At 42.7% G+C, this 14,757-nt stretch overlaps 1 protein-coding gene across 2 annotated transcripts in view; it reads left to right on the top strand.

Annotated features, from left to right (window-relative positions):
* The window catches only part of arhgef40 (Rho guanine nucleotide exchange factor (GEF) 40), a 54,138-nt gene that overhangs the window by 4,118 nt on the left and 35,263 nt on the right, over positions 1–14,757 (top strand). Inside the window, exons 2-7 of one of the 2 annotated variants that reach the window (XM_051943787.1) lie at positions 5,795–5,884; positions 7,726–7,833; positions 11,981–12,266; positions 12,722–13,880; positions 14,117–14,343; positions 14,437–14,625. In XM_051943787.1, coding sequence (XP_051799747.1) covers positions 5,795–5,884; positions 7,726–7,833; positions 11,981–12,266; positions 12,722–13,880; positions 14,117–14,343; positions 14,437–14,625 — 2,059 coding nt within the window. Of the gene's footprint in view, positions 1–5,794; positions 5,885–7,725; positions 7,834–11,980; positions 12,267–12,721; positions 13,881–14,116; positions 14,344–14,433; positions 14,626–14,757 lie in introns of both variants that reach the window. The other variant, XM_022215441.2, reaches the window with a different exon arrangement.

Genomic DNA, 14,757 nt, shown 5'->3' with positions numbered 1-14,757 from the left:
GTATTTCTTTGACAGTTTTATCCAAAAAAAATGTCCACTTCCTGACTTTTTGGCTGCTCTTTTAGCTTCCTTTGTGTGCCAATTCAGTTGCAATACTTCCACTCTTCGACTCTAAGTTCTCCTTTACCTGTAGGAGGCGATGCATTGGCAAAACCCAACAACAACACTTTGAGTATCCATTTAATAAATGCAAATTCTCAAGCTTATCTCTCTTCAAAGCTATTTTTAACATGCTGACGATGGGTTGTCATGCTTCTTGTAGGGCTGGCCCGAATAGTGGTTTCTGGCCTCCGAATATTCGGGCCCTATTAAAGACGAATACCCGGATATTCGTTCCACCCCGTAACGTCCAACCGGGGGGGGGGGGTTGCGCGCGGCGACGGAGAAGGCCTGAATATTCAGATCCGTTCGTCTGGTCTCCCGGGTCCACATTTTGCCCTCATTTAGTCTTTAGTTAAACTGAAGAATTCTCAAACACCGGTCTTCAGCATCTTGTCTTGTGTTTATGCAACGAAGTGAAGCGTGGCTTCAGAGTCGGCAGCCACCCGGCCATTCGGGTGGTGTTTACAAACACGAATGGAGGAGCCGAAATGAGCCGAAGAACACGACGGAATGAGCCGAAATGGGCCGAAGGCGCAGGGAAGAGATGAGCTCCGAATATTTTCGTCTGGGGGGAGGAGGGGGTGATCACATCGACATATGTGTATATGTTATAGACATATGTGTATATGTTTATGTGATCACAGGACGAAATGAGCCGATGTGGGCAGAAGGCGGAGGGAAGACAGTAATGCTGCATAGTCTTTCCGCCCGGTGACGTCCGATGGCGGTGGGGAGGTGGGGGGCGAATATTCGGATACCAAATTAATATCCGGATAGTGCCGTAGCGAATGGATATTCTGGCTATTCGGGTCCAGCCCTAGCTTCTTGTCAAACTCCTTACTGAGATCTGCTCTTCATCATTTTCCTAATTTGGTTTTATTTGCTGATAACATGTGCACAGTTGCAGACTGGGGACAAATCACAGGAAAAAAAAAAACAAGCCTGAACTGCCTCAGGAAGGTGTGAAGCCACCAGAACAGCTTCAGACCAAACTGATATTGATTCTCCAAGTTTCTGGAGCTCTAATAGAGGGATGGAAGCATTACTCCTTCACAGATATTCCCTGTTGATCTGAAGTTCATTGCACCAAAGTCATTCAATTTTCATCCTTGAACCGTTCACTGACCCCTCGAAACCACTCATATCAGGATAGAAATGTTCCATCAGTGGACAAAGGTGATGATTCAGAATGGCTTTGTATTGATTTGAAGTGACTCGTCCCTCTGAGGAGGTCAGTTTAGTCAAACTGCTCCAGCAAAATGCCCCCATAAGGAAAAACACAGATCCAATCACTGTAGAGGTGAAAGGTTCAGGTTTAATTTTCACCTTTATTTCCTCTACCAGCTGCATCTGGTGGAAAATTAGAATGATGTATTTTTTTAAAAAGGCCTTTACTTCAGCTCTATTGCATTACACTGAATTAAATAGTGCATATGCTTTTTTTTTCCAAAGTGATGTGAGCGCCTGTCCAACTGAAGAGTAACTGAATTACACATATAGTCCCTTGAAGCAGAGGCACCGGGTTTTACGTGAGCGTCTGAGAGGAAATCAAATCCACATATTTCAGTGCTGCTTTGTTTCATGAGTCTGTGAATAAGAGTTGACTGCATTCGATGCATCTGTACTGTGTGCTTTAAGTTAAACACCCTTGACCCAGATAGCACACATTACAGTTGTGTGTTACTCAGACTTTAGCTGAAAATGAGTTTAGGTTGCAGATTGTTTTTTGAAAAGCAGCATCACTCTTTTTGTCCCTTTATTAAACCTCATTCTCAGTCGACGTGATTAATTGTGCTTCCAAGCACAAATACCATTCTGTGGATGTTAACAGTGGTATATCCTGTTGAAAGTTGTGTGCACAGGCTTCCAAACACAAAGGGGAATCAATGTTGGAGGAAAACGAAAGAAACGTTGCTGGTGGCATACAATTGTACATTGCACTTCCAAACTAAATATTGTTGCAGGCCTGCTAGCTGGTCATGAAGTCAGCTGCAGTGAGTTCAGCTACCAGGCAGCAAGAACAGAGGTGTTCGTTAAAGCAGGAACAAAAAAAGCACTCAGAGAGCACAGTAATATCGTTGTATCATTTCTGACGGCTGAAATCTTGAAAAAATCCATGGCAGAAATCACACCAACATAGAATGTGGTCATTTAATGTAGATGTACCCACAAACAAAATGACCTTGCGCTGAGCACAGGTGTGTGCTATGCATGTGTACGTTATGTACGGATACCGAATTGCATGACCTAAATATGTAGCGGGTGGTGGAAACAGATGAGACTTGGGAACACCTCCACAATTTAATCAGTTGTTCCTTGTATTATAAGTCTCGAAAAGTCTGCAACGGTCGATTTGTAGTGGGATTGCAAGCATGTGATTGTCAGTTCACTTGCAGTCACAATTACAGTGACGCCGTGCCGCTATCTCGCAATAATACAGAAATTTTACACAAATCCGTGGATCCAGACTATAAGCCAGATCACTGCCAAAATCTAATCAGTTGCTCCTTGTATCATTTCTGACCTTCCCTGAAAATTTCATCCAAATCCGTTAGTCCGTTTTTGAGTAAAGTTGCTAACAGACAGACAGACAGACAGCAAAAAACATACGCCGAACATCACATAACTCCACCATTCCTTGGCGAAGTAATAACCAATATGATGCTGATCAGTGCAACAGCGTTGCTTCATATGAGTAAATCAGGCCTATTTGTACCAGCACTTGAGTTTCTCTGAGTGGCACATTACACGCTGTGCTGTGACTGTTTCAGCTGGCATAAGTTACATTTTTGATCCTGAGGGGCTCCGTAGAGCCAGATGGACTCAGATTGCAGAGCTTTTCGCGTTCACGTCTGTCAGAGAGTGGAAGTTGGAAGCACAGAAGCTTTGCAAAGGCAGACCGAAGTGCTCACTTCCACTGGCGTTTACAGTCGGTCTGATGATACATATGTGTCTTTGAGGAAGCGGACCAAAAATGAATTAAAAGAACATCAGAGGGTGTCCGTTGTTATGTTTTTGGTGTAATTTAGTGTTGTGATGAAACTAAGTCATGTCTTGTGGGATTCTATAAAAGGGCTTTAGTCTGAGAGGAAGTTCCTGCTGGCTCGCCTTACTATCCCCTGAACCTCCTGCTGGCCTTTTACTAGACTCAATATGTCCTGTCAGTGAGCCAAGAGGCTGTTTGAACCTCTTTTACCACCGTTACACCTATAACAACATGTCCTCCAACTGCCTGAAACTGACTATAGTCTACCTGCTATCACTTTAAAAAAAATAAATAAATCAGGAAACCATTTCCCATTACTTAATTAAATGAATAATTGCCAGATAGAAATTCTGATTTACTGATTTAGTTTGACCTTGTAAGTTGCACACAGTTTTTGATGAATTTAATGAATTGAGTTGACATAATAATGCTGGGAAGTGCATCAACTTAATATAATGTGAAATTTAAACTTAAAGTTCAGTGTTAGTTGATTTAAATCTCAATTTGAGTTGAGGTAACTCAATAAAATTGGCTTTTTTTCCCCTTACCTTCAGCTCAGACTTTCAAGCCCCCTACCCTACGTAGAAAACATGTCTGGAAAGCAGTAGAGACTAAGCATGACTAAGCATTTCATCAACAAAAGCATGAAAAAGCCAAAGATGGCTGAAGAAAATCTAATCGGAGCAACGTAATTTTTTAATGTTTGTCAACGTCAAAACCGGTGTTCAGAATTATGTTAATTAGGAACTTAGCACACAAAAATACTTGGAACAACTTAATTTTTGCGAAACTTGTGTTTATGCTACGTTTTATTAAGTAAATGATAGTTCAGGATAGAGTTGATGAAAGAGGAAAAGTTAATTACTTTAACTCGATAAAGTTTGTTGGCTGAACATAATTATATTAAAAGCTGTCTTAAACCAGAAAGATTGATGCAAACAGTAATGTTTGTTGTCTTTTTAGAGTCTAATACAACCCCTTCTGTGCACACAAATTATATATTTTATTATGAGTGCTACATTTCTTTTCTTTTTTTGGGAAACAAAGAACTATGTTTCGTTGTAGTGACATAAATCTAGCCTGCTCTCTTTCTGCCTTGTTTCAACTTACTGACTCCTTCAAAGCTTAATTATTGGGAAAGTTAGAAACAGTAACCAACTGATGAAAATTTAGCCTCCTTTGAGATAAATGAGATTTACATGGGCTCTTACAGTATTTCTTTTAAGATTGGATATTTTATGTGTGGTTTCCAACTTCTGGTGATTTAGTGGTTTTGTTCAATCAAAGCTAAACGCGACCTTTGAGCGCTCTGCCTGTGGAAACATCTGCAACATTTATGGAAGTTTTGTTGTTTGTGTTTTTGCAAGTTTCCAAGTATAGCTCCCATCGAAATTCTTACAATGGAAAAATGAATTTGAGCCCAGTGCCAGTGGAGTGTTGGTGCCACAAGGATTGTAGTTAACTGTTGAAATTGTTGCTTTCTGGCCAAGAGAGAAGGTAGGAAACGGAGGCTAGCATCTCCTGTGAGTGACCCGGAGTCACCTCAGCGGAGAAGCTTTCCAGCAGTTATAAACAAAGCAGAACTCTTTGGACTTTCTGCTTGGTAAATTCCAGCTCTTTATCCAAAAAAGTGGCCTCCAATGGTGCTTAAACAGACACTTCGACGTCTTCTTCTTTCTGCTGTCACAAACAACTGCAAATGCACCCGATGTGTGTTTTGACTTTACTTTGAGCATCTGATTTGCTGAGTTTTTGTTGTCAGGGCATCTCTGTGAAAAGTTGCGCAAGCAGTTAGTCATAGAAAAACTTGAGTTCATCTCAAATACTTTCCTGTTCATCATACTCATTCTGTCCTCCACTGTGGTCAACCCCAGCTCCCCTCTGTATACGAAAACAAACTCAAAAAATGATTCTCAAATACTGTTGAACCTTCTTCCATAAAAGCCCCCGCACCACCAACAGCTCATTCCATCCTGGCCCTGTCCTGCTAGCCACTTTTCTCTTTTTCCGTACACTCAGTTCTCCCTTATGTTTTTTTTCATTCTTTTTTTTTTTTTTACTGATTGCGTTCTGTCTATTCCCTCGGTTGTTGTAGTTTTTCAGCACAGTGTGCAGACTGAAGAGAGCCGGGATGTAATTGTTGTCAGATGAGAGTTGGATGGAGGTGAAACAAAGAAAAAATATTGGTGACGAGGGAAAGCAGAGCAGGGATGGGGATGAAACTGAGAAAAAAAGAGGGAGAGAAGCAGATGGAAGGTCTGGGAGGAAATGTGAAGGGAGAGGGAGGTTGGAAAAGAGAGAGAAAAAAGTTGCGGGTTGCCATGCCAACGGGCCACGGAGAAAAATAAACAGTGCATGTGTTGCGTGCTCTGCTATGTCACCCTCCACCTCACTGACCTGCCCACTGTTATGGAGTGTGTGAGGATGTGCATGCAGCTGTTCATGCATGTGTGCTGTGTGTGTGTTTTAACATGCTGCAGCGGTTTGTGAACTCTTTTGTTCTGGAGGGGGGTTCTTACATTTACTGGGCCTTTTAGAGGAAATGTTTGACACTCCCCAGACCGTACAACAGGAAGCTGAGAGTAGCGCATGGGTGTATATTTGTATCTGTGTGTGTCAGCAAAAAGCGAGACAAACCGGCTGTTAAATACAAACACAGACATTAGAGCTGATTCAGTGGATTAACCCTTTCTTTGACTCTCTCAGGGTTCGGAGGCCATGGAGGACTGTGTGCAGGGGGCGCTGTCATCACTTTATCCTCCGTTTGAGAGCACGGCGCCACCCCTCCTCTCCCAGGTACGCCTCACCAACACACTCCCCTGTATTCCAGTGCACATATTTACAGCGATAGAGAGGGGGTATGTAGGGAAAATGATATGTTCAAATGCAGTGCTGATAACACGTCCTTACCAGTTTTCTCAGTATTGGATAATGGACAGCTTTATTTTGGCTCTTTTGAAAAAAAAGTGCTCTTTCTTGTCAAAGTGAAAACAGGTTTCTAGAAAGTCTTGTCAAATGATTAAACATATATATTATGAAATAAGTGATTGCACAAGTATTTGCTCCCTTCAAGTCAGTGTTTAGTAGATTCACCTTTGGCTAAATACAGCATTGAGTCTGGTGTGGGTAGATCTCAATCAGCCTTGCACATCTCAACACCCCATTCAAAACTGCCCAAGTTCTGTAAGGTTGTATAGAGATCGTGAGTGAACAGTCATTTTCAAGTCCAGCCGCAGATTCTCTGTTGGACTGAGGTCTGAACTCTGTTTCAGCAACTCCAGGACATTCACCTTTTACGGCTGTCAGCCATTTCTGTTTAGCTTTGGCTGTTAGCTTTAGCTCATTCTCTTTCTAGAAAACAAAGCTTATCCCAAGTTGCAAGTCTCTTGCATACAACATCAGGTTGTCCTAAAGGATTTCTCGACACTTTGCTGCATTCATTTTGCCCTCTACCTTCACAAGCCATCCAGGGTCTGCTGCCGAGAAACATCCCCACATCATACTGCCACCACCATGCTTCACAGTGGGGATGGTGTTTTCGTGATGATGTGCCGTGTTTGGTGTCTGCCAAGCATAGTCTGATGGGCAAAAAACTTAATTTTGGTCTTATTAAACCAAACGATGTCCTTTCAGTGTCTCACATGTCTTCTGGTGAACTTTAGGCGAAATTTAATATGAGCTTTTTTCAACAGTGTCTTTCTCTTTGTCTCCCATAAAGCTTTGACTGATGAGGAACAGACAACAGTTGTTGTGTTCGGTCTCTCCCATCTCACTCACAGAAGCTTGTAACTCCGTCAGAGGAGGCATGAATACTTGCGCAATTACTTTTTTAATTCAATTTTTAATACACTGACATTATTTTGTAGAAATCTAAAGCCACATTTCACTGACTATGACTCAGTGTTGAAAAGAGATAAAAGGGGGTAAATACTTTTTATAGGCACTGTAACCTGGCCTAAAAACTGCTGAGAGGAGTCAACACAAAGAAAATCTACCCATCTGGTCATTTATAGCCAAATATTATTATTTTAACACAATACTTCTAACCAAAAATTGCTCACCACTGTTGCTTTCAGCTATTCCAAGCAAGAACAATTAGATGGGAAAAATCTTTCAATCTCTTATAGGTGCACTGTGCAAACTTCTAGTGAGCTTTGATATTGCCAACTTTGCATGACTGAGTGTCAAACTCAGTTTTGTTTCTTGCACCTTATTGTTAAAAGCTAGTGGACAAAGGGGCTTCTGAACTTAAGCTATTCTGAATTAGCATTTATGGGACATTGGTAATTGGTCCATTCCCAGTTGCCAAGTAGTTTCCAATCGATTTTCTTTGTTGCTGTGGAAAAAGCTGTTTGATTAAACAATAGAGACAACCTTAAGCAGACTTGATGATTTCCTTCTTTGAACTTCTGATTACATGCTGTCTGTCTGGGTTGAGGAAATTCTTCCACTTACTGGCAAGCGAAACTGTCTCAAAATCCTTTGGATCAACTGAAAAATGCATTACGATCCGGCTGAAACAAAGGCTGCTTTCAGTGCACAAGAGGCCAAAATTCAGAGGATGAATAATTATCTAATCATCTAACGCACTCTATGCAATGAAGTGTTTTTCATCAAATCCTGCTTTGTTCGTCCAGGTCTTCTCAGTCCTGGAGTCCACCTATCAACACGACAGTCTTCGCTACCTCCTGGACTACTTCGTACCTGCCAAGCACCTCCTGCACAAGCTCCAGCAACATGCCTGCGTGAGTTCCAAACTGAACACACATAGCTGTATAATCAGAAGCAGAATCAGCTGTCACATGTGAGACGTATAGTGTGAGAAATCTGTCAGCTGTTCCCTTCTTCATTCTTTTGGTAAAGAAATTTCTGCCGACGTTTTAAGAGATTGAAGGGTTTTTACACCTTTTGGTGCGAGCAGTCAAGGTTCATGTCTTATGCCAAGACAATTGAGTCACATTTCATGAACATGTCAAGACGGTTTAGGGAAATTTAAGTAAGGTTTCAGGTTCTTTAGAATAAACAGAAAACAAGTATCACAATTTCAAAGCAAGTCTTACATCCAGTTTAGTTCTAAAGATAGTGTCCATTGAGGAAAGTCCAAGTTTTTGTTGCACTTCCAAGTTAAGTCTCAACTCTTGTCAAGGCAAGCCTCAAGTTAGGCCTTAAGTCTAATGACTAAATGACTAATCATTATAAGGCTGTGGTTTTTCTTTCTGTTTTTGGTCTTGGGGGAAAAAAGCATTCATTGGAGTTACATAAATGTAACTTTTCTGTGGTGAAGCGGTGCGGTGTCTGTTCCCTTTCTGCCTTGTTTTAACTGAATGACTCAAAGGTTAACTGTTCGGAAAGTTAGAAATGACGACCGACCGATGAAATTTCGGCTTCTTTTGAGAGAAACTAAACTTTCATGGCCACCTAAAGTGTGTTTTTCAAGGTTTCCAAATGAAGTCTCCTCGTGATTTAGTGGTTCTAGTTCACTCAAAGCTCAAGAACTAACAACCTGTGAGTACTCTGCCCGTGGAAACATCTGCAACATTGATCAAAGTTTTGTCATTTGTGTTTTCCAAGTTTCAAGTACAGTTCCCATCGAAATTCTCACTATGGAAAATGAATTTGAGCCCAGTGCCAGTGCAGTGTTGGTGCCATAAAGGTTGCAGCTAGCCACTGGCAGGTCACAGTAGAATTGACGGATGCATGACATTGGCTTTTGGCGCCATCCAGTATCTTCCAGCTCATTTTGACCGATTGCCAAAACCGATATGTAAACATATTTTTTTCCAACTGGAGCATCAAGTTTCTCCCGTAATTGAATAAGCATGTTATTTTCCCACTCTTATCAGAATGATTCACTGTCAGGGGCAGATATAAATGATGATGCTTTTTAATTGTACACGATCAATTGAACAATATGAGAAACCTACTTCAGCGTACATTTAAAACTAGCCATGTTTATTTTAATGGAATACTTTCAAACCTTTAGCTTGGAAAGCATTATCTTTTTGTCCTTGTTCATTTTGGCATGATGCTGATATTTCATTTTGAAGCTGTAGCCCTATAAGGTACAGTCAATTCCAGCCATTTTCAGTACAAAAAAATCGCTAATATTTTATTTGTAAATAAAAATATGACGAGAAATACAGGGAATATTGGACGCGCATCGCGAGGTGCATTTCCTTGAAAACGACCTATTCATGGATTATATACAGACTTCAAGACATGTTTTGGACAAAATAGTTTACTGGCTTGTTTCGTCTGGATGTCCAAGGTTGGATTATGGCCGTTTTTTGTGGAATATTTTCATCTGTGTGTAATAATGAACCCGCAAATGTGAGTCGCGCTGTGTACGTTAAAGCCTTGTATAGAGAACGGATGGATGGATATTCGTTGTTTGTCAGACAAATGTGTTTATATTACCCGCTGTGGTAATCACATCTGAAAGTGGTTTATACCGGCGGATTCATGAGAATCTAAGCTTTCCATCGGTGTATAATGTTTCTATCATCGAGTTTGCAGCGTCGGTCAATTAAGCGAAATACCTTAGCGCATCTCAAAGCGGCCCGTATTCAGGACGCTGAACCTTATATTGAAGTGCAGATATACAGTCTTGCTGGCTGGACTGAACAAACTATCTGTTCAATCAGGAATTTCTGTTCTTGTGTGGACAAAGTACTAAAGAGGACAATAACATTGACGTATTGCAGCCACTTACTGCAGATTTGCTTGATATTTAGAAGTATTATGTTATAGTACTGGTTTGTTGTTTGACAACTAGAATTCTGACTAGAGTCAAAGGACATACTTGATGCTTAAAACTTGACTAATATTTTTGGTTGTCAGTTTGACAAATTAGTCACACGCTCTCATTATACTTTTGGTTCAAATGTCACGTCTTTAGTTTAGTATCTCAGCAACTGAAGACTCCAATGCAGAAGGGGAGTTTAAAGCATGCCTAATTTGACACATGCATGATCTTCTACTGGTTGCAGACTTCGCTGTGGAGGGTCGTGTCTGTTTTAAACCTCTAGCTGGCCAGTAAAGTTAGTGAAAGTGGCTGGTGAAATCTGAGATTCACCAGCCGCTGTGACCTACAGACAAAAAGAGGTGGTTTCCTGCTTCAGAAGCTCCACTGCGTACACAAAGACGGATAAAATGCAGTGAAATAAAACCGTTTTGGTTGTAACAGAGACTCCTCCAAACACCACAGCAAAAAGCATGGAAATAGTACGACTGAGGATACAAACATTGTGCAAACGTGCAACTTCCACTTTGTGTCCTCACATCCCTCCCTTACTCTTCTAATTCACACAACAAAACAAGACAAACAAATGAGATGCAACATGGACTAAACAACATTCCTTTAATTTTACACCCGGAGACACACAAAGATAAATGACGCACACTGTTTAACACAAGCTTGGAAATGAAAGACTTTCTCATATTTCCCTCTACAGTTTTCCTAGACTTGCGCGCACACACATATGGACAAGGGTTGTGAGCAAACTATGTTTTCATTGTCGCTGAGTGGAGCTGCCTGGGACTGGAGTTAGACTGTGAGTCATGACAATAATTCCTTCCATATGTGAGCGCATTACTGCTGTGAGAGAAAGACTGAGTAACAGAGCAGCAGTGGGAGTTGAAGGGTGAGAATGAACATGGCTTTCATTCACTGCGTGCTCGTGGGTCCGAAAAAAGAGAAGATGCTGGAGGTTGCAGACTATAGTAGACTGATTGACGAATTTTTGGGAGGTGGGGGGAGACGGAGCAAACACTGGGGTACATTGAGGGGAAAAGTAGGAGGAGGGAGGAGAACACAGAGTTACAGAATGTGGATGGACTGAAAATACAAACTTTCTCACAGGAAAATGCTGTTTAACGCTAATACCCACCCGAACAGATATCAGACTTTTGCTTCCAAATAGCTTCGCGCAACGAGAGAACTGGCAAGAAATGAGACAGAAGGGAGGCTTAAGGGGAAGAAATTGAATAAAGGACAGAGTGGTAGAAAAGGGGAGATGGAAGAGAGGCTGAGTAAGGAATTTAATTTGATCACGTCTCGTGAGTCTGGAGGGCACGAAGAGGGGAGGGAGCAGCATCGTGTCAGTCGATTAGACGTGACTGGGAACAGCAGAGAGAGCTTCTGGATGAGTTTTATAATTCAAACTTCAAGAGATGGGGATAGAGCTCTGATACAACATTGATTAAGGTGGGAATTAAGGTATATTACCTAAATAGATCAGCTGATTAACGGTGCACAGGATATCAGAAGAAGCCTGCTCTCCTCTACCTAAGTTCAATTGAATGTAGTGTTTTCTATATTTAGGACAGATGTGAATGATTTAGGTAGATTTTCTCAGTTTTACGCAGCTACTTGATGCAGTTTCCACTTATGAAACAGTTGAATGTTTTAGCAGCGGCCGGCTGCTGTGACGAGCTGGTCATCTGCAAGTTTCTATCTGACTCATCCCGACTCTGTGCAGCTATCTAGAGTCTTCTCAGTGCGTCATGACCAGCTAAGCAGTTTTTACACTTTAGAAAACACGGCGTGAGTCACATGTCTGACATTTGAATGCGACGCTGGCTGTGGGCCAGATTAGCTGGTGAAAAATGTCGACTCGCCCGGTATCGGTTCTAGAAAATCACCTCAGCTCATGTGGCCTGTGGTCTGTGAATGGGAGAGCATGATTCTGCATTAACCAGAATAGTTTTTGGCAAGAGGGACTCCTAAAGGATAGAATTCTAAAAAGCAGCCAGTGAAAAACAAAACCTAAAGAGGTACAGAGAGAAGAATTGTCCAACAGAACATAATATTATAAAGATGAAGTCCTTCTTTTTTTATATTTGCAAATGAAACACTCTGTCTCTCTGCTTCTCCCTTTGTTCTTGTCTCAGTCTCAGTATCTGGGTTGCTTGTTCCTTCACTCCGGCTGGCCTCTCTGTCTGGGCGAGAAGGTGGTGGTCCAGCTCTCCACCTTGGACTGGAGGCTTCTGCGCTGTAATGACTTCTACCTGCAGGTGGTGCCCTTCTCTACACGGTGCCCCAGACTGGCCCTGAAATGTCTGGCCCCTGGGGGGCGCACTGTTCAGGAAATCTTGGTGCCTGAGTCACAGCACCCCCTTGTGTTCACCAGTGAGTGGCTGCATAGCATCAACAAAGAACGGGGTCACAAGAGAGAAGGTAAGGAACGGATACCCTATGCTTCTATTAAAATGTTGTTGTTTTCAAAACGTTTTGAAACATGGAAGATTATTTCTCACACAGCAGCAAAACAAAAATAAATATTTGTAAGCTCTTTGTGACCCCAAGAAATGGTGTTTTAGCTAGAACTGTAGCTGTAATCTGGATCGTGTTGGAAATTATTACCACTTTGTAGGTTTTCAGTGAGTATTGGGAAGAAGATTGGGAAGTGAAACAGATGTGTACCTAAAAGAAGTTTATGACTAAAAGAGTGAAAGGCATCAACGGAAGTGAAGAGAAGAACTTAGCAACAGAGCTAAAGAAAGAGCAACACACATTTTCCATTTAGCTGATGTTAGCGTCTTGTTTTATTTTAGGAGGAGGAATCTATTTGCTCAATCTATAACCTCAATGAACATATCGAGTTGATGTAGCTCTATCTCATCTTTACACAGTTGGAGGAGGACTTGACACCTGTCTGGTCAGCACATGTGACGGTGTCGTCAGACTTCCATGGAAGGAGGTTGTCTACCCGAAATTCATCCATGACCCTTCTGAAGAGCTGGGCCTGATGTCCAACCATGAAGGCCTTTTATCCAACCGCCTGCCTAGTGAGGGGGGCAGCAGCCTCGGGGGCTGGGGTGGTTCATCCTCTGGGGAACTGGACTCCTGGTCCTGGGATGAGGAAGAGGATGATGATTTACCACCAGATGGCTTGGACTCTGATCCTGCACTTCCCCGACGAAGACGTAGCGAAGATGGGCTTGGGCGAACAGCGCGGCCTCAGCTTGATGGGGATTATGTGGAGCTTTTGGAACCCAGAGGGGGTCCTGATGGAGGGGTTGACCCAAGGCAGAGGTACCTAGAGATGCATGGGATCTGTAAGACCAAGACTTTGCCTCTGTGCAGGAGAAGTAAGGCCATCAAGCTTCGCAAAGGGAAAGCTTGGGGATATGGGAGAGCGGAAAGGTCAGGAAGCTTTCGGGCTATTCTTGGCACCAAAGGAGATGCGGTGACACCTAAGGGTGATGTGGTGCTAGCACAACCTTCAGCAGGAGCTGCTGAACCTGGCAGGGGGAGGCGGTGTTACTCCTCCTCTGTTCATGACTCTGATGAAGGAGATAAAATAAGCAAAGACTCAGAGGGCCTAGAAAGGCACCGACTTTACTTGGATGGCCCATTTAAAGAGAGAAGGCCCGGCGTGGGCAAGGAGAGAGATAGCAACAGCCTCACACAGCCGTGCAGAGACGACCAGAAAACTAAAGACTCTAAGAGTAGTGACTGTTCAGTCACAACTGAAATTCATGAATTAACAAACCACAAAGTTGGCCATGTGGTAGAGGGCCACTCGGATCATGGATCTCAATCTGACTCTGTTTTCGAGGATACTGATAAACCACTGAGCGGAGACAGCGATGCTACAACGCCAACGTCAGATGCACCGGAGAGACCATTCACTAGAGTATCAGAAAGTGGAGAAATTACCAACAGCGAGTGCAAAATGAAGAGTTCGTCCAACCCAAAGTTCACAGACGAAAAGAATGAAGGAAAGACAGAGGACAGAGTGTGTCCAAGAGGAAAAGAAGTGAAAACGGCAGGATTCAGAGCGCCACGGTACAGAATTATTTCATATGACACACTGCACTCTTTCATGTAATTCGTTTTCTTTCTTCACACTTCCGTATGAAAGTCCAGCTTGGTAACACTGAAGTGCAACTCTGTGCGGAAGGTACAAGCTGTTCGAACGTACAATTATGACACGAACGACGTCTCTTAAACACGTGTGCGAAAAACATAACGATGAACTGTCTGCTGTACCTCATTAAGATCTTCCTGTGCTTTTTGTTCAGGAGGAAAAGGAAGGGAAAGGGGGCCAAAGGGAGGGCTAGGTCTGGCGGACGAGTCAACCAGAAAGCTTCGAAACTGCAGGGTAAAGCTCCTCAACCGAGTCCCACCGCCTGCTCTGCTCCGACAAAGCTGCCTGTTATCGAGGACAACCAGTCAGAGAAGACAGAACAGGAACCTGATGGAGCGACAGCTGACAAGGGGGCAGAGAATACTAAGAAAAGCAGCACAGGTCTGGAGATGATTGTGTTTTTGGCCGTGAACATTAGATCCTGCAAGTATTCAAATATCCTTCCAGCATTTTCTTAAATGTTTCTTTCAGCAGAGACAGAAGCTGAATCTTTGCCTGTGTGTAACGGCCAATCTGGCGCATCCTTCTTTAACCACTCGAATGAAGAGGCCGGGTCAGGAGAGGCATGTCCTGACCAACAAAATGGGGTTAAATCCAAAGAACCGACCCTGCTGAGGGACCTGGATGCAGACCTCCTCCAGTCAGGGAAGCTGACGTTGACAGGCAAGCTAGCATCAGATTTTTGTGGTGTGGATATGTCTCTTTTCAGTATCAAAAGTCATCTACTAGGAAGAACTGACTTCGATAAGATTATACTTCCTGTTTGGATCCCTGAAAACATTATGGAAACTGTAT

Source organism: Acanthochromis polyacanthus, chromosome 23 (genome assembly GCF_021347895.1).
Source record: "Acanthochromis polyacanthus isolate Apoly-LR-REF ecotype Palm Island chromosome 23, KAUST_Apoly_ChrSc, whole genome shotgun sequence".
Lineage (NCBI taxonomy): Eukaryota > Metazoa > Chordata > Actinopteri > Pomacentridae > Acanthochromis > Acanthochromis polyacanthus.
The sequence above is the reverse complement of the archived record's forward strand: the minus strand, read 5'-3'. Positions and strand labels throughout refer to the sequence as shown.